General features: G+C 38.8%; 1 protein-coding gene across 10 annotated transcripts in view; it reads left to right on the forward strand.

Annotated features, from left to right (window-relative positions):
* LOC115586358 (pleckstrin homology domain-containing family A member 7-like) overlaps positions 1-20,776 on the forward strand; it is a 140,536-nt gene that overhangs the window by 75,114 nt on the left and 44,646 nt on the right. For all 10 annotated transcript variants that reach the window (XM_030425324.1, XM_030425328.1, XM_030425330.1 and 7 more), the window contains one exon: positions 17,654-17,771. In XM_030425324.1, coding sequence (XP_030281184.1) covers positions 17,654-17,771 — 118 coding nt within the window. The remainder of the gene's footprint in view (positions 1-17,653; positions 17,772-20,776) is intronic.

Below are 20,776 nucleotides of genomic sequence, written 5' to 3' on the forward strand. Positions count from 1 at the left end.
ACGTAATAAAGAAAGGTTCTTAGTTTTTGATATGATGTCTGATACTTGGAGGCCCATTGACTTCCTCCAGCTATTCTTTTAGATATAAACGCACTATAATTGGCTACGACATTGATCTATTTTAATTCAATGCTTGAATATCAAGTTGTAAGTTGCTTATTTTATCACTTTTTGTGAAAAAGATGCTGAAATTAGGAAAATCTAACAGCATTTAAAGAAATCCTCTGCTCTTTGACTTCACTGATGACTGTTTGATGGTTTGTGAGAGTAAAATTCACAGTTGCCTGACCTTCTATTTAACAGTGACTTTGAAAATGTTATACCTACGTCTTCAAGTTATCATCTGAGTATTTTTTCTTGTTTGTTAACTTTGTTGAGTGGGTAGATCTTATGAGAAGTTCAACGTTGTTTTAAGTAAAGATGTGGGCCTTTCATTTCAGCAGAGCTGTTTTTTAAAGAAAGAAGTGAAGTAAGAGAAAATGTTGGAGGATTTGTCAAGGACATGTGGTGATGGTGGAGTGTGTCGCCAGGCAGTGCAGACCACTGTCTGGTGATGTTGAAGCAGGATTCAGTGAAATGTTGCTCTCTCTTCCTGTTTGGACCATTGGAGCTGGAAAGTACATCTTCTCTTTCTCTTTCTCCTGGTTAGCTTAGCTTAGCATAAAGACAGGAGGCGAGGGAAAACTTTAAGTAGACGTCATCCCTCCAAGGATTTACTCATGGCCAAGAGAGAATTCTCCACAATATCACCTGGAAAATCAAAACGCCTCTGTTTTCCACCTTTTTTTGTATTTATTAAATATAGTGTATACTAGAGCTTTAGAGGTGTTATATCATTTCATCCATTTCTCGACAAGAAAGCAGATATATTTAGAACTAATACCGGTCAAACTATTCCCTTTTATCCTAAACTTGAGGGTCTTTGTGTGATTCACTTGAAGAGCTTTTTAGAAAATGTTACTCTATGCAAGGGTAAATCCGTCACCATGAAGGTTGTATACAGTATTGACTAACATCCGTTAATTGAGCACACAGATGTTTACCTTTGTTTGTCAGTCCATGATGCTTTATCACTTTAAGAGACCTGGTGAGTTCAGGTCCCTCTAGAATATACAGTCAGAGTGCCTACTCACGTCTGTTTAGGAGGCAGATTGTATTGCACTCTTGGGGCTTTGTTTGGGCAAAGATTTCCTGCCAGTGACATAACCCGACACCAGACTTTCACCACAACAGAGAGAGTGCCTTAGGTCTCTGTTACAGGAGATTTGAAGCTATTTTCTCTGGTTGCCCCAAATTGCCATGTAGATCCAAAAGACAGGTGGATTTTTAGAAACTTTTCTTGCAGCTTGAATATAAAAAAAATAAAATCCTCCTTTACTACATTTGAAAAACAGACAAGAAGAAACCTCAAGCATTGTGCTGCTTTTTAGGAACTTTTTCACAGAGATGTGGATTTGTTTGGGGGTTTGGGACTTGAGATATATAACTCAAAATCATGCTCCTGGCACTTTTAAGCAAACCGGAATGCAGATATATATTTCACAGCCTTCCCATATTTTGAGTTATTTATTTTACTGCTGTCATTGACTGACTAGAACCAGACTGGGGCTCTGTATGTTCCAGGCCTACTTCTGTTTCTATCAGCTATCTGCATATAGCCTCGGGAGGTGAAGTGGAATTTGGATGTTTTGAATGCTTGCAGAATACATTTGGCAAATGCATAAAATGTTCAAAAGATGAGATTGAATTCATTCCTATGCTTCAGTCATGGTGCTAGCGGACATATGACTGTCATTGCACGAGGACTGGAACAATATGATAGCGTTGTCATGAAAGTGCCAATAAAAATAGATGTAATGAACAAACAAAGACACGAAATATTGAATGACTTTATGCATCATTGCACTCTGGATCAGTATTTCACAAATCAACATTGAGCTGTACAGAGTATTAAACTATGTAAACGGCAAAATGTGGACATACAGTATGTGTCAGGCTCAGGCTTTGGTCTTACCATTTAGGATGTTAATGGAAGAAGGCACACATTAGTTTTTAGAATGATTGATTCGACATTTTGGTACTCTTTATTGTCTGCCTGATGGTAAAAGCTTGTACTGAGAGTGGACGACGTGGGATGGGTCAGCCAGCCGTCATGGTGTTGTTGAACTAAAACGTGATACCAACAGCATTGTACTATTGGCTGACGAACCTTGTTAGAAGCTGGAACCAGCTGTCAGAATTCTTACGCAGAGATAAACACATTTTGGACCTGACAACACTTTTAAATTTTTGATTCACAATCGTAATAATGTTAAGGTAAATAGATATTTGTATTTAGCACCTTTCTACTTCTACCTTTTATGCTTGTTCAATATGACCATTAGCTTACATGTTTTTTTTTTTGTAGAATTTTTAAACTATTTTTCCACCTTTCTGATTCTCTATTTCTGATTTTTATATTGACTATATCGTCTTGAATGCCATTGGTTTGGTTTTGTAGTGTCATAGAACAACCTACAGAAGATAAAAGACAAAATACATACATACATTTCACAAGTGCTCAAAAAAATTGGTTAACCTACATTGACCTATGTCCTCAGAGTGGGCAACAGCATAGTGTTATATAGACTGAGGAATTTTGTTGGTGAGCAGATTCATACATAACTCAAATTGAACGACACACTCATAAGTAAAAAATCAAAAGGAGACATCCTTTATTCTCATGCTGCTAATTATAAAAGTTGGATGGCATTTACCACAGAATCACAGGTTTCCAGAGCTATCCTTCCGACTACTGGAATTAATTATTAAACAAACTAAACATAGAAACACTCATTCCTTATACCTATCAGAAAGTTTTGCTTCCTTATTCTTTGGTAATTATAATAATTGTTGTAATCAGTGTCTGTGTGTGTGATGATTGTTTTGTGTGACTGCCTTCTCTTGCTGTGATCTTGTGTAAATGTAATTTGCTCTCAGACATAATACATATTGATGTCAACTAGATTTACTGAATAAATAAAGCTTAACATAATTGTTTTCCTCTATTTTGTCTGATTAAACGGTGCATGGTACGTGCAGACGTGGGACAACTTTATGTGGCTTTGTCTGTATGGAGACTGGTGACCTTTAAAATGTTTGTGTGGGTGTGCAGGACCTTTAAAATATGTACATGTACGTGCATCGAGAAAATAGCTCTTTTTTTCAAGAGCGCCAGAGCAGGTTTTCATGTTGGTTTCTCCTTCAACTTATCCTTGAACTCTTGAACTCTGGATGTGAGACCCCACAGCTCAATGAGTGAGAGGCTGTGAAGCTCAGGCCTTCACCTTGACCTGAGATCAGTGCTGTTGACCTTGGCTGACAGATCTTTTCCTTCTATAAAATTAATGAATTGTCAGATTAGTGGAGTGAATGTGTTATTTGAGTCTTGATCCTTAGCATTCATAAGTTGTTTTTTTTTTTTTTTTGCTATTTGGACAAATGGTAATATTGATGAGAATTGATGATTTCCCCTCCTTTTTTAATGCTTTTTAGAAATTTTGAACCAACTAACGATTTTTTTATTTTGCTGTTATGTTTGTTTATAATGGAAACAACAGACGTCATCTAAACAGTCGTTAGTATCTTTCCCATAACTCCCACGTCTGAATTCTTGATCTTGATGTGATTTTGTTAGCCAGCCCTGGCTTGAATGTGTGTATTCGTTGGTCTGGACCTGGTCTCATTAAAAAGTGTCATGAGATAACTCCAATAATAAAATTCACTTGTTTATTTGAAACAGTAGACAACACTGTCATGTTGCTTTTATTGTCTTGAATGGTTTTCAGGAAATTGTTGAATGAATGTGTCAACATAGACCAAAGATACATTTTATGGCTCACAATAGCATCCGTATATAAGCTTTCGGGTGCTGAAGTTGATCCCAGCTGATGTTGTGCAACAGGCAGGGTACACCCTGGACAGGTTGCCAATTAATCACAGAACTGACACATAGTGATGGACAACCCTTACATTCAAGGCCAAGGCAGTTAACATTTTTCTTGGAAAGATGTGGCTAATTCAGTGAATAACAATTAAAAGCGCTTTTGTAGCTGCTAATCAAACGAAGAAACACATTCAAATTTAATGAAGTTCGACTGCACAGACTCCATTTCTAGCAACCAACCTATTTTCTCGTTTCATTTTTCCATTTGTGTCACCATCTCATTATTTTCCATTTCCTGTTCTCTCTGTTTCCATCCATCTAATCCAATCACCTTTCTTCTGTTTTCCTTTCTCTGCCTTCTTTATCTTTTCTCCATATTTTCTGTCGTGGACTGGGCTTCTTTTTGTCTCTATCCCTTTATTCCTTCTATTTTTCTCTTATTAAATCCTCTGAATTCCACTAACTTGGGTTAAAAAGGGGGTAAAGGAAAAAGACAATGTTTTCATTTTGGTGTATGTGATACTATAGTGACAAAAAAAGTAAACATGTCTCTCCACAGAATTTACAGAAGATGAAAGCAACTAGTATTAAAGACAAACAACAAAACAAACATGTAACAAACAAATAACACATCAATGAAATTTTTACCAGATTTTAAAACCTTATTAAAAGGCTGGCTCATGCAAAATAAATGATTGAAACATGTATAATAAATGACATAATCATCAGATTTTTGTTGCAGAATCCATTCTACTTGCCTGCCAGAGAAGCAACTCTAGCATACATTTTTTTTTATTTTTAGCATTTCACCCAGTGACGATTATTGTTCTCATGTTGGCAGGTAATGCATTTCTCTCACCCGCCCTCGTCTGGCGCTGACCACAGATGCACACCTCGTATGCTTTTTATATCCCTCTATATCCTGTATCTACAGTGGATGGCTGCAGAACTTCCTCATCTTTCTCAGTCTGACTCTTATCTTTCTTTCTTTCATTTTCTTAACAACTTCTTCACCCACTCTCTCTCTCTCTCTCTCTCTCTCTCTCTCTCTCTCTCTCTCTCTCTCTCTCTCTCTCTCTCTCTCTCTCTCTCTCTCTCCTCATTTTAATCTGTCTCTATTCTAGACGAGGAGGGACCAGGTTACATTTTTCCCTTGCTATGTTCTGATGGATCTGTCTTATTAGCAGCTGCGTAGGCGTGAAGCAGGCCTGTCCAAGCTGCTATAATAATGTGTCAGTGCAACACAGACAAAGCACTTCAGTCATCGGTGTGTGTAAATGTATGGTTATGAAAACAGATAGTGAATTATTCACAGGACAGAAGGAACCAGTGCTTTCATGCAGGATGTGCACTTACAAGCAGAATACTTGCATTACTTTGTGCCTCAGCGTAATATTGCGGTGACATACTCGAGGACATTCTGCGCTGTGATTATGCAAAGCACAGCCGAGTGCCATCGGCAGCATTGAAGTACCAACTCAATTATTACAGTAAAGAACATTCTCAAAGGAAAAACATAATGGTGTTGGAAGACTAGTTGAACCGACACGTGAATACTGACCAAAGAAGCTTCATGAAAAAAAAAATAAACCCCTGAGAAAATAGAGATTGTTATCTAATCCCCTGGTCACTGGCAAAGCAACTCAAAATGCATAATTTATCAGATCATTGGCAGAAAATACTGTGTTTGTCAATATTTAATCAAGACCTTTTTTATGAATATACATTCAAAGTTGTTGAATGAGGATGCTGAACTGTCTTGAGATACATTTTTAAGAATGTACTAAAGATTTAGGCCGACAACACAGCAGCACTCAGGCCTGTTATGAAGTTGTCCTGGTTTTACCAAATCTTCAGATCATTTAAAGAAGGCTATTGGCTTAACTTTGCAGAAAGACTGGAGGCAGGAGGAAACTGCTACCCTGGCTCACTCCAATGTTCAGATATGCCAACAAAAACTCGGATCAGCTCAGTTATTAACGAGCATGTCATTTGTTTTGTCTATACACAAACAGATATGTCAAAACAACAATTTGTGCTTTAAGGGCGCAAAGTCACAGCTACATGCTGAGAAACAGCAAGGTATACTGACTTCTTTTAGTGTGACCATAAGGTTGGCAAACGACAATTCTGAAGTTCTGGGTTGATGGATATACTGTTGCTCATTAAAAATAAATAATTCGACCACTCTAAACCACACATTTTGTTCTCTATCATTGTGTTTGTTGACATATTTAACAAGATAGTTATCTTAAGCTTAATACGATCTTCAAAGGTCCTTTCAGGCAGATCTTTCAACTTTTGAGTGAGCCGGGCCAGCTGTATTCCCATTTACATACTTTGTGCTACGCTAAGCGAATCACCCTCTTATTCTTAATTTAATGCCAGCAACATGTTTTAAACCAGGTTGGACAGGAGCAAGAAAAGACTGGGAAAGCTGTGGAATGCTCCAAAAACACCTGTTTGGTTCATTCAACAGGTAAAAAAGGTTCTACGGTAACAGATGATAGTGTCATGATCGGGTATGAAAGAGGCGACCCCGAAAGGCTCAGTCTTCACTAGTGAGGTTCAGCACTGATTGTATAAAGGATATTACTGCATGGGCTCAGGAACACTTCGTAGAACTGCTATCAGTAAGTATAGTTCATTTGTGTTTTGCTTTTTTATTCACTTTTTCACACCTGACCAACTTTTTTGGAAACAAGGTTGTAAGATTGTTGGCAGACAGACCTTTTGTATTTGAGTCAACAGAGTGAGGATTTCAAGCATTTCAGTATCCAATATATTTTGGGCCTTTAATTCAGTTAAATAAGAGTAGGATTGCTAGGGGCTAATTCTTTTAATCACACCATGTCAGTGCCAACAATCATTAAATTCAATGACCTTGTCTGTTATTGCTATAGGGGCTTTAGTTTAATACTTTTTTGCCCCTCACCATAAAAATGTTAATTTCTTGTGAAGTATTAATCCTTGCCTGTGCTGTTCATAACGGTAGTATTATGGGTTACATGTTTAGTTGTAAATAGTCTTGTGCCTTTCATGTAATTAATATGTACTGTTTAAAACAACCATCATGTAATTACCATTAATGTATGTAGGAGGCTAGGATTATAAACCCCCCGTCTGTTAGCTGTGAACCCTAATATTCCAGTTACCATCACACCTCTGCAAACAATACAAGAAAAATGATTTCAGCTGCTGCCCCAGGCGCTCTTCAAATATCTCCTGTGTGACTATTTAAAGCTTCCACGAGGCTGCATGAAGCACTTAAGGCTTTCACTTAGGCTGAAGCTCTTTTGTAAACTTTTATATTCGTCCAAGGATGAAGTTTTTGCCCTCCTGAGCTGCTCTTTTTCAGCATCACCCTGCTTCGCATTAATATATTTTGACACACATTCATGCCTTCGACTGCCGACCACTGAGCCTTTCAGCTGGAGCACAGCTAACCTTTAGATTGCTGCCACCCTTTTCGATACCACATGCTGGCATACAAGTTGTGGAGTTTACTGGGGCTCACCCTCTAATATACGCCTGTGTCACCTCCGGCTCCAACTGCATCAGCCAGGCTTTATTCCCCCATTTGATGTCAGCTACAACTTTGATGGAGGCATCGGCTCACAAGCCATCAAAGCAGAGTTGAAACTAAATCCGAGAGCGTTATTTACAGCGGGTGCGGCTTGTATGTGTGTGCATGGAGGCTCGCGTCAGCGGGTTTGCTCACCAGGGGTTATCACCGATTAAAGTGGCTAAAGTGTCAGGACTTTACAGCTCCTAGGAGTTCCTTATCAGCTCTTAGTTTGGCAGCAGGAGAGATGGAATAACGTCCTCGGCTGCTGCTGTCAAGGTCTCAGTATCTGTCTGCATCTGAAGTGTGTCTAAGTCTGTTTTGCACCGCGTCCGTCTGTCTTTCTTCTTGTCATCAGCTCTAGGGTCATGGAAGGGCTGGAAATGTATTTCTTGAAAGCCAAATATAGAATTTTAACCAAACTTTCCTGAATTTCAGAATTTCCTGCTCAACTTTGTTGCAGAGCACAGCACACATCTCTGGTCTCATGTTTGTCATGCTCTAGTCTAGATTTAGAGACCAAATTTTGGTCAAAATTTTTTAGAAGAGACCTATTTAATTGTCTTTTACTGTTTCTCTGGAATCAAATGCAGACCTGTCACTAGCATTGTGCAGATCAAAAAGGGTTCAATTTGATGGAACAGATCAAGCATAGAGATAAACTAAAATCTGGCATCTTTTGTTTTGTCACATTTGTTTCTCTTAATTCTTCTTCCATGTTATTTCCCTCTGTTCCGCTTCATGTTCTTTCTCTGTTCTCTCTCTGGTTGTCCACATTGTTTTTTTTGGCTCTGACCCTGCCCCTGCTCACTGATATTGGATCTGGTGATTTAAGAGAAGCTACGCCAGCAATGTGATGAGTGCACACATGGTGCTTTGCCAGGGGTGCAGCATGGCAATGCTTTGGTTGACTGTTGCCATAGCAGCAGTGTTGAATTGAAACAGAGGGGAACAGTTGTAGATGGTTATGTTTGATTTGACAAAGGGTTCTCTTATTTTGGAAAAAAAAAAAACCTTAAATATATGTGGTTCATAATTTCAAGAAGAATTGTTATATGCTTTCTTTGCCAGTGCCTAATCTTACCAATGTTACGTAAGTGACGTCACCTATGCTTAGCCACTGGTGTAAGTAACATTAGTTATTTAACCCAAAGTGTGATCTTTTCATTATCTGTCCAAATGTCCATGCTTATGACATACACTCAGTGGCGTAGGCCTGCCTGGACAATCTAATGCAACCATTCTGCCGTATAGTCTTTTATTTTCATATTTTCTTCTCCAGCTCCATAGAGCTACATACTCCATACACGGATATGAGACTGGTATCTCCTCATCCCACTCTAACAAAAAAAGCATATTCTACTAAATGAACCGAATATAAACTTTTTCTTTGATGCTCAAAATCAGTAGCAAAGTAACAGGCATATGACAATTTATCTCTATTACCATCATGGAGGACGATCACGCTGGATGATTTGTTTTGATAAAAGTGTCAGGGAAACAGAATTTCAAGCGGAAAATGGAGATGCAGGAGGTGGATTATTTTGGAGGACTGTTATTGATAGTAATATTCCTTTGAAATTGGGACATGGGCTGTTCTTCCCAACATATTTAGAGGAAAGTTTTTGTTTAGTTTGATCAAACAGTTTAGGGGAAATCTTGTTTAACAATGTGTCAATGCTGAAATAATGATCTCCGTTCTCTGTTTGAGGACAGACTACCTGTGTTTTTCTCTCTGATAATTTAGTACATTTCTGAATATTTTGGTGTGTGGCACTCGAGCTGTGTGGGGAGAGTCTGGCAGTATTTAAATGTCAGCTGTGCCTGTGTGGGCTGCCAGCGCTGTTGATTTTTGACATATTTTATTGCAGCTGTATGTGTTCTTTATGTGTAGCTGTGGTTGTAGGAGTTTGCCACGTTTTTGAGCCTCATAAGTGACTTTTTCTCATGTTCTGGCGAGAGGTATCATTATAATACAGGAAAAGGCTTGTTGTAAAATGTCAGATTCCTTCTGACAATTACATTCCCTGTGTGATTAAATCTCCTGCGTTGTTCACAACATGGCCACTTCTTCCTCCCACAGACATGAAAAGTGGAGGCAAACTGCCTTCCTGCTGATGTGCAGCCAATAAATGCCCTCCAACCCAGACTGTAGTTTCACTGTTGACTCATGACCAATTCACTGAGTGAGATTACTATGCAATATTCTTTAGATCTGCCTGTTCCTGCCCTGTCATACTCTCGCTGGGTTGGTAAGTGCTCATCTTGTGCCCTTGAGTATTATTTGCCTCCTGTTTTTTCCTTCTCCACACAGACATTTGTCACATCAGAAATGGACTCAAACATTGGATATTTCCAGAAAGGCCAGAAGTAAAGTGGCATATTTGCATTCAGTGAAAGATTTCACGAAAGCTGAACATTGTGTTTTTCTTTTGAGTCTTCATTAGTGATATTTGGTCCCATGTTTCAGTGCATATTGTTTCATGATGGGCTGTGAGGACGAGGCTTGCAAAGTTTATTTTGAGGCTTCTAGCTTTGAAGTCACTTCAAAGGATTGTCTTTGGGTTGGGGGTGAAACAGCAGCCCAGTGCATTTTGGGTAGATGAGTTGATTTCTCTGAAGTGATTGCCAGATAAGGATCCATTCCTGCATCACTTTCTCTTATTTGTCAAAATCCATCTTTCTGTGTTAGAAGGGTACTCAATACAGTGATTCAATATTGTGTATCATAAAGTTCAGGGATAGATTCATATAAAGCAAAAAAAAAGGCAAAATTGAGACAGCAAACGCTGAAATATCAAGATTTTTAGTCTTCAGTATAGGTCAAGCTTTAAAAGCACACTTCTCCAAATATGTATTACACGCTGCATTCGCATGTTCCTCGAATGGTCCCAGTTTAAAAGTTTGGGAGTCTTTTTTCCAATCTTTGTGTTAATCTGCATCATGTTGAAATGTGGAAGCAACATGGACACCAAAAAGAAATTGTTTTGCATTTAAGAGAGGGTATAAACAACACGTTGACTGCTGTTTACAGTATTCGAGTGACAAGGAAGAGCAAAGGAAATCATACAATGACTATACAATACACAACTTTGGAAAACGTTATCTAACCAAAGTTTACTTTCGTCCGCCATGTTCAAGCGTCATGTTCAACTCGACAAATCGTGTGCCAACATTTCTTTTCCAAGTTGTTGTTCTGACTTAAGAGGGCATTTGCGTCAATATTCCCTGTCGGAAAAACATTTTCCCAATAATTCTGACAGCCCATGAACGCACAGTCGAACTACTGTAGGGTTTCAAGGTGGTGTATTGAAAAGACTATTGAGTTGCATTGTGGGAATTGTAGGATTCAGTGTTTTTGAAGTTATACAGACTAAAAGTCACTTCCTCTGCTCTTTGATTTTCACAATTTTATATTAACGCGTCTACTGTGATTCTCCCAACTGTTTAGAAGGCGAGTACTAAATCATTGGAGTACCCTTTTAATGACACTTCACTAAAGGATTACGACTCAGTAGCATCTTTCATTACACCCCTTTAAAATTCACAAGCCTCCAGCCCAAACTGAGATAACTCTGAAAAAATTATCAAAGTTAATTTTTTCAAATTTCAAAGAGCCTCAGAAGATGTTATATAAAAGCTCTCACAAGCTTAGTAGTACTCTTTGTGATTTGGAAACTACTGTAAAGTGTAAAATCAGTCAACAGTTGGAGGTTGAAAACTTTCTGTGGGAATGAAACATGCTTCACTGCTCATATGTTTCTGCAACTGAGGCAACCAAGCTCAAAGAGTAGGATGTTTCATTTGATATTAATCTTGTGCATGATTCATTTTGTTCATCATTGCTTTGTTGAAACCAATGGTGGATTTTGAGGTGTCATATTACAGAATTACAGACTACTGTTGCCTGTCTGAATCTTCAAGATGCTGTTGATTTCTGATCACAATAATCAGTGACAGCACATGCCAATAAATGCTACCATGTGAGACATGTAGTGAAAGCATCATGCACCCAGTTTTATTGGACTACATGTATATGGATCAGAGGTCAAAGGTCAGAATTGTTGAGTATTTGGAAATTCCCAGAGTGCCAATGTATCATGTGTTGAATGACTGTTGTCTTATATTGTAATAGGAAGCACAGGAATTAATGTTAGAAGAAATCGGATGTCTCTGTGTACAAAATGATTATCATGAACTGTCATTAGTGATTGTGTTTGGACATATGTAACTACATAGACTTCACTTAGCATTAACAGTACATGTGGTACTGATATAAGATATTACATTTATGGAAAGTTATCTGTAGTGTTGGGTTTGGCGCTGTCTGATGAATTGACATATGACGATCATGTCCACAGAGAAACATTATGATGGACGATGACATGGAGACATAATATTAATGTACTGACCAGAAACAAACTTCTTTCCATTTTCACAACAACAACTCATACCTTACAGCAAATCTGAGGTGACACATCACTTTGCCAGTAGGGTGACTTTTAAGTCACGGTGTTAAGATGGTCAGGGCTCAGTAGTCGATGACCATCAGCCCAACCCTGATGTTGTCAACAGTTTCAACTCCTCTCCCACTTCAAAAACAAAGAATAAATAGCAACATGTGGAATTGAAAAAACAACAACATATCAATCGACAGGAGGAGATGGTGTGAAAAAAAGCAAAAATAATTTGGAAAGGTTAGACTCCTAGAACATTTCTGACATTGCTGCGCCCATTTAATTCAAATAGGGCTGCCAACGCTTTAAAGAAATTGATGTTTGACGTACACTGCAACTCTAAATATAAAAATAATAGAATACAATAATATGAAATCATCACCACATGAGATTAAGCCTTGAACAGCTAGAGTATGGACACCATACTGATGGAGCGACATGCTCAGTGGAGTGTGACGGTCTCCTTTCATGTGGTCTCTCTAGAATTACTCAATTCCCTCATCTTACCCTTATTTCTCTTCTTCTCCTTGGCCACTCAATTAAATTAGTTCAGTCCATTTGGTTTGTTGACTTGATGAGAATCCTTAAGTTGCCTGAACAGTTTCAAAACCAGCAAGTAGATTTCCCTCTCTGTGCCCTTTCAGATAGCTCTGCCTTTTTTTCTGTCATTGTCTCTCCTGCCTTTCCTTCTCTCAGACTTCTTGTGTTTCAGTCTCTCTTTAATCTCTCTGTTTACTGCAGAGGAGTAAACAGATTATCACAACTGACCTCGTCCTCTTTGGGAATTTGAAGTAAATACGTGGGTCTTGCTTTCTTGGCCCTCCAGGAGCATTGTTGATTATGGATAATTCCTTGAAAAGAGAGGGTCAGACCCTTCTCCAGCCCTTCAGGTCAAGAGCTATAGTCTGCAGTCATTGGTCTAATTGAGACTCAATACTGGGTCTCAGGAACTCCCTCCTGATGAGTTTTTAATTGAGTGAAGTTGAACCAGTATAGTCAGCTGACAGACTCCCTGTTGAATATATGTCCTTACATTGGAGAGTGTTGTATACCTCACTTCAGAGATGCTAATGGTATAATATGTCTGCTTTTCGAATACTTCTGTGAAGATATAAAAGGCTGTCTTTACTTCATCTAGCTCTCGTCTCTCTTACCTCTCTCTGCTGATTTGCTCTCTCTTTCAGCAAGGTCATAAAATACTCCTTTTCTACTCTTGCTCTTGAGTTGCTTTTAACTTTGGCATCTCAAGAAGCTCAATAAAATAATAAAATCCCCCAAAAGTCACGCATAAAGAATAATGTTATGGTTAGGAAACCATACACAAATGTCAACTGCCTGTCCATGTGCAACGTTAGCTCTTCATCAAAGAAGCACGGCCAATTATGAGGAAAAAAAAGCAGACTTTTCTTTACATTTTTAAAAAATCTTTCCAGTGAAAACATTAATTTGACTTTGATGAAATGCATCAAATTGACATATTTACAGTTCCTGACCTTTAAAATGTTTGCATGAAATTCTCTCGACAGCAGAATGAAAATGGAGCTCACCCACCCACACCACATTCGAGAGACTTACATTATGCATCTTTAGATAGAAGTTGGTAATGTACTGAAGCTGGTGGCTGTGTTGGTGTGTCATAGTGCAGCCTGTATTATGGAGAGAAGATGAGAGTGCGTTCAGTTGGTTGATATACATTAGAGAAAGAGAGAAATGTGGGGAGAAATGCAGCAAGAAAAAAACAAAATCTAAAAGTGAGACAAAGATGAAGTAGATAGTAGAAAAGAGATGAATAGTTTGATTTCTTCTAGAAATGTTTTCCAAATCAAATGAAGTGGAGTATAATTTGTTCACTAAAAGATCAGTTGTAAATTGAAGGGCAGCCTTCAAGACAAACAAATGTGTGAACAAAAAATGTATGGATGTATTTGAAGACCATCGAGGGGTGTGTCAGAGAGAAATATAGCACTAGGTAATTTAGTTGGATTCTTGGATGAAAGAATGCATTACGCTGCCAGTGTTTTCCCTTCTGAATCTAATCAGACAGATTTACACACACTCCGCCTGGTGTCAGTCCGTTGACAATAAAACATCCAGTGTGGAACGTCTCATCTGTCTCACCACAGTGAGACAGCGGCAATAACGGGGCTGTCATCGTGAAAACAGATACTCAGGATTGTAGCCAGCAAGCAGGCAGTCAAGTTTTGTTAGGATTTGTGTGTGTGTGTGTGTGTGTGTGTGTGTGTTTCCTTTTTTTTTTTTTTTAACCTATGCTACAAAAATTCAACCTTTAGATTTAATACCAAGATGTCGTCTGCAGGAACCTTGTATCATTGCAGCATAGCTTTCTTTAGATCCTCGTTAGCTTCCGTAAAGGTGTTGTTAGTCTTTCAGGGTGAGAAAGGGTGAGTCTTTCATAGAGAAAATGAGGGGAGGAAAATAAAAATGTAAAAGGGAACAGCAATTTAATATTCCCCAGCATAAATCAAAACGTAATACAAAGGGCAGAGCATACAAAAGACAAACTTCCCACAAACACAAACATTTTGTTATGAAATAATAACAGATGCAGTGACGGAAGCAAAAGAGCGACTGTTGTGTTTATGTATTGTGACATATTCCTGTTTTTAACCAGTTGTATTACATGTTATCTCGATCTGTGTACCTTTGAATCTGATTAAAGATCATCGGCAGATGAACAGCAATGCACATCCGAATATAACAACCAGTCACAACCCTCACACATTGCTGGGAGACAACTGTCTATTTCATAGTGTTAGCCAGAGGGTGTAAACAGCACATTTGCCCAAAGGGAGATTAAAGCTGTCATAAAACACTGGACATCAGTGATTTAAATGAAATCAGAATTACCAAATCCAAAGAAGTAAACCTGAACGATGTTTTACTGAATAACATGAACAATGCTGTGGACTGCAAACGAGAAGATGTGTTAATATTTTTATCATAGCAGGTTAGCAAATCTGTTTGAGTTGAAGTTATATTGTTATATCACAAGTTAGCTTTAAGACAAGTTTCCTCAACTGCCACGTTTTTCTTCTTTTTCTGTGTTATTGGTTCTTTTTTAGTAAAGTATGATTCATTGGATTTTCAGAAAGATGTCCGAGTTCTTTGTAAACACACCACAGAGACTTGTTGTTGAAAAGCTTCCTGAGTGCAGCAACAAAGAGACATAATAAGTAAATCTGGGCAGATGGCTGCAGAGTCTCTGCAGATACAATACACTAACACGCCGTTTCTCCCTATTCCAGTCTCCCCCTCTGTTTCTGTCCCGCTAGGTCTGCTGTGTGTGATATAGTTAGACGTATAGATAGGTTGAAATCAGACATGTGACATTGGGAAGCTGTCAAAAACCGCAAAAATAAATACATAAACCATAATTCACCTCAAATGCATTTAAAAAAAAATCTGAAAATTTACCAGTTGCTGACGTTGTTTTACCAGCCAGTTGAAATTGTATGAAAGATGTAGACCTTGAACTGGTAGATGCTGACAGTCAGTGAGGCTGTTCAGGTAGATTTGCTAACGTGCTTCCATATTTTAAGGTCATTCTAGTAAATCTCTTTACAGAAGAGGAATTCTGGGAATTCCTGTCTGCCTAGCGTTCCCCTGTGATATCCCAGAGTCTAAGCCCAGACTCTTGGCACATGCCAGCCCTCCCTCTATTTACCCATATTTTCAGTTTCACTCCACTTGAGGGAACACAAGCTTAATGCCCCTTCTCTCATCATAAATTCAAATGATATCCAACACCAGTATACAGACACAAAAATCTTTTTTTTCGTAGAAAAAACTATTTTATTTGACTGTGACATGATGTCTCCAGTCTCATATTTGTGTTTGTATTGTCTAGTTAACATTGGGAGTAAGAACCAGGGATAATTCATCTTCTTGAAGTGCACAGTTACATAACACAGTCTGCTGCTCTGTGCACTTTTATTTTTCTGCTGTGAACCGGCTTTGTAGGTCTATTTATCAGCTTCCTGTTGTTAGGCGGTCATGTAAGGTAATAGGTCTGCACTGACCTGAGGGAAAATAGAATGCACACACGTGCACACACACGCGCACACACGCGCGCACACACACGCGCACACACACACACACACACACCAGTGGTGGCTGGTGACTGAAAAAATTGGGGAGGACAGGAGGAAAACCAGTCCACGGTGTCATGTTATTTTATACAAGTCAACTACTTATCCCTACTTTCTTATATTCAATGAAAATTAAGCAATAAAACAATGACTTACAAGACTTCTTTAAAAAACATTTTATTAAATGGCTAATATACAAGACAAAAAAAATACCAAATCTGTACCCCTTCCGGGATCGATCCCCAGTCACCTGTGTGGCAGGCAACTGCTCTACCCACTGTGCTACCGCAGCAGTCAATGTACATATTTTACGACAGCACAAAACAACTGTGTTGCTGCTCTGTATTGTGTCCCGGTTGTGCCGCTAACGTTATGTCCTCCAGCAGGACGAACGAAACGAAAACTATGAATTATCTTTCTGACTGCTTCTCTCTGATTTCTCCGAACAGTTTTTTTTCTTTCAGAAATTTGCTTATATTTCCTTTGAAACCGATTCCAATATCGCTGAAAACTCCATATTTCTTGTCTGCATGAAATATGCTGGCAGTGAAAGCTGTAAAATACATAGAAGTATTTTTTGTTTACGGTTGTATAAATGTGAGAATGAAATTTGGGAACTGTTATGGGACCAACCTGCTGTCAATCTTGTGTTCTGGTTGCTGATTGGTAAGGGAGGATGTCCTCCCTTAGCGCGTCATTTTACGTGTCTTAGCCAATCATAGATCAGCATGAAAAAATCCTAAATGCATTGAGTGAATGGAAGGAGATCCCTCCCACGGAGGACAGAAGCCCTCCGTCCTCCTCTAGCCCCCACCTTCCTGCTCCTCTCACAGACTGCTCTGTCTCCTCCGTCTGCAGCTGTCGCTGTTGAACCGTTTTAAGTGGATTTTCTTCCAAAGAAGAAACTTTTTTTTATGATATAATATATATATAATATTTTATAAATGATACTGAGATTTGGTAATGATTTATTTCAAACAGTTACTCTTTCTTAAAAAAAAAATGTATCTTCCTCTTGCCTCTCAAAAATAGAGGACCACCCTCCTCTGCCTCTATGGACGAGCCTCCTCTGACATACAGAGAATATGCTATTCAGAATCTTCCTCCTCATATTTAAGCACATCTCATCCATCCTACATTGTCTTTATTTTACATCCTTACTTTACTGGAATTTTCTAGAAATACTGATGATAATAAGATGTAATTCCACATCAACCAAATGACAAAATAAAAGTTTAATGGTGCTATTTGTAAGAAAGATTTAAGAAACTGACACTTTGGGATTATAGATCAGGTCGGCAGCCATCGCAAAGCATCAGTTTTTGACGAGTTGGGAGTGAGACTCAAAAATCAATTTTTCATACAAATAGCACTTTTAAGCAGTCAGTAGGGAATGGATGGAGATTCCTCCAACAATACTGATGACGATGAATAATGGATGATGGTAAAAAAAAAGGGAAATTGATCTAGAGATCTACACATTAATAGTAAAAAAAAAATCACAAGATCTCTTTCTCTTTTCATTTATTTTACCTTTGTTTTCCTTTTTTTGTGTTCACCCTTTTCCTGTGTTTTTTTTTTTTGTGTTCTTGTCCAGGCCGCAAGGTGCTCGCATGATGTCTAAACAAGCGGGTGAGCAGCTCTCCAGCACCACCGTCAGCGAGGCCTCCACTGCCATCACCTCGTCCACTGTGGACAGCACCTCTGCCTCCAAGGTTAGTCTGTGTGTGTGTGTGTGTGTGTGTGTGTGTGTGTGTGTGGTTTAGTGTCATTTTGCTGCGGTTATCTTTAAATCTCATCATGCCATGCTAGAGACAATTGGTATGGATGACCCTGTTGTGGAAGAGAAGCATCTAAACCTGCAGGTGTGTCTCTCTTTATGTGACAGGAACAGCACAGGGCATTGTGGCATCGTACATTGTTCACTTTCAAAGCACTCTATGCGTTTTTCATAATAACCTGCAAAATTGATATTTCAGTTTGATGTACAAACAGTCTTAATAATAAAATAATAATAAAGCTATTTGACTTTTGCTTCGGTGATGGATAAGTCATGATGAAATACTAAGGCAAACTGATTTCCAAAAATGCCCATGCGTGTTAAGCCCATCTCCTTTTTAATGAAGGGGAATTTTGCAGAGCAGTGTGTATTGGTACTTTTTGGGCAACGACTTACTGATTACAATGCAGAGTACATGTCTAACCTCTCACTTTTTCTGGTTCTATGAAATTTACTTGTGTCCAAAAAGCACCTGTCTTTTGATACCTTTATTAGTAAAGCAGTTTCAAGTTGTTTGCAATGCTTGAAGAAGCAGGACAAGTTTAATGGTCTCAACCTCAATGGTGTGCAAGCTGTCAATTTGTGTCTTATATGGTGATGTAAGACTTTAGATTTGACAAACAGATAAACTCAGTGATTAAATCTAGCTTGGCAGCTAGCCGAGGCTTTTAGCTAAGGTCAAGTCCTTTTTATCATTGAGTGATTTTGAAAGGGTTATACATGCTTTAATTGACTACTGTTACTATAGAATGTTGCAGCTCATCTTTTAACAGGAAAACGAAAGTGAGAGCACATATCCCTCTATTGGCTTCCCTTCCCAGGCCCCCATTTAAGCTTTAGGATCGACTTCAAGATGTTATTGTTTAGCTACAAATCATTGAATGGGCTAGCTCCAACCTGTCTCTCTGTCCTTTCACAACCACATGTTCCATCAAAGTCACTCGGGTCTGCTGACCAGCTTTTGGTTGTCCCCAGATCAAGGTTGAAGCACAGGAGTGATTGCGCCTCTGCAGTTGCAGCCCCCATACTCTGGGACGAGTTGCCTCTACATGCTAGGTTGGCCTCTATGCTGCCTGTTTTTAAATGCCGTTTTAAAAATACCTTTTTAGTCCTTGGCTTTTGATTCAGTGTGAGGAATGCCTTTCTTGTTCTTATGTTTTCTTGTGATTTTTTTTGCTATTTTTGACTGTTCAGCACTTTGGCCATCTGTTGTTCTAAATGTGCTTTATAAATACATTTGAATTGGATTGAATTGGATGTAAAATAGAAAATAACAGCAAGAGAGAATTTAGTCCTCACAATATTATACAGTTAGCTTCGGCCTTGCAATTTAAACATAAGCCTATAGGCTATGACTGCAGCTCTATGTCTCAAAATACACATGTGAACACAATGTTGATGCACAACACAGTTTTCTTTTCCAAGCTGCATCTTATAAACGCTGTTTTTCTTTAGCATTTATCAACCCTAATAAATTGTTGTATTTTTCTCTCACCTTTGTCAGGCACAAAGCCACACAACACCGGCCTCAAGGTGGCTGGCAAGCAAACATGACACAGTCAGTCAAATACCCCTTTCACACTGGACAACAAACCCACTCACACCCGCTAGCATCTTGCTTTTGTCTTCAGGGTTAATATGTATAATCAACGTTGAGCAGATTAAGCCTACAGCCCTGCCTGGCTCTGAATCCTTTGTATTTTGTATTTTTTACTTTTTGCTTTAAAATGTTGTACTTTGCACTTTACATTCATTTTTTGCTTTTGTTCAACCACAGTTTTTTTTTAATTTTTTATGTCCAACTACCTTTTCTACCTCTTCATTGTTGCGTTCCATGTTGAGATGAGCTCTATGATGTATGAATAGTTGTACATACATCAAGTTGTAGCAGTGGTAGCAGTAGTAGTTGGGCCATTGCTCTTATTCATAGCTACGGCCCTTGCTGACTTGCTTAACAACAGTTTTTAGCTGGCTCATGCCAGGTGTGGATGGAGGATGATGATGAATGGGGGTATAGAGGTCTTCTGTGGTTCACCAAGATCCATGACAGACCTGCAGGAATGAAGGGAGGCAAGGTAGGTGGTTTTGTTTTTTAAGTAAGTTTTATTAAAGCAGGATTCAGAGCCAGGCAGGTGCTGTAGATGTGATTTAATTAAAATTGACTCCTACCTGTCTGTCGCGCAGGAAGGGTTACAGGAGGGCAGTTTTACCCTTAAAGGCTGCATTGTTTTTGACATTTCATTGGTGGACTCAGTATGTAACAAGTGACATTTTGCTACCGCAGCATCTAATTAACGTCTGTACTTCATCTTGACCAATCCCTCTTTTCTGAAATATTATAGGCAAATATGGCTAATTACAAATTGAATCACCTGTCATGATATCTTAGGCTTTTAGCCAGCATAGATTAGTTGGATTGCAATTCAAGTTCTGTCAGCCAGGACCTATTTAATGAATTCCATGAAATTTTATAGTGACATTAATAAATGACTGTTTGTTGATCTTCTGACTAGTCCCCAATGGCCACCATCAGGTTGACATTTTTGGCATTTAGTATAATCTCTCTATAAAAGCAAGGAATCTCTGTCTGTCTGTGTGTGTTCCTCAAATATCTCTGCGGATCAGACTGACCTGAGACTTACAACATGGCTGCTGCGTGGTTCAAGGGTGTGCGACGTCTGATTTATTTGGACTGCAATGATAACGTTAATAAATTATTTTATAAATGCTTTACCAATTCCGCTAGCATTGTCAACCATAGCCACCATAGCCACGTGAGCACCAGAGCCAATCACTGCAAACCATAGCCACGTGCGCACCAGAGCCAATCACTGCAGAGCCCGACTCCACAACACACCTTAAGAAACAAGCTGATTTATAGCTGCAGCGCGCGAGCTGGACTGGGATTTTGCCGGCGGTTTCGTTCCGTTCTGTGCATCT

Source organism: Sparus aurata, chromosome 8 (genome assembly GCF_900880675.1).
Source record: "Sparus aurata chromosome 8, fSpaAur1.1, whole genome shotgun sequence".
Classification (NCBI taxonomy): domain Eukaryota; kingdom Metazoa; phylum Chordata; class Actinopteri; order Spariformes; family Sparidae; genus Sparus; species Sparus aurata.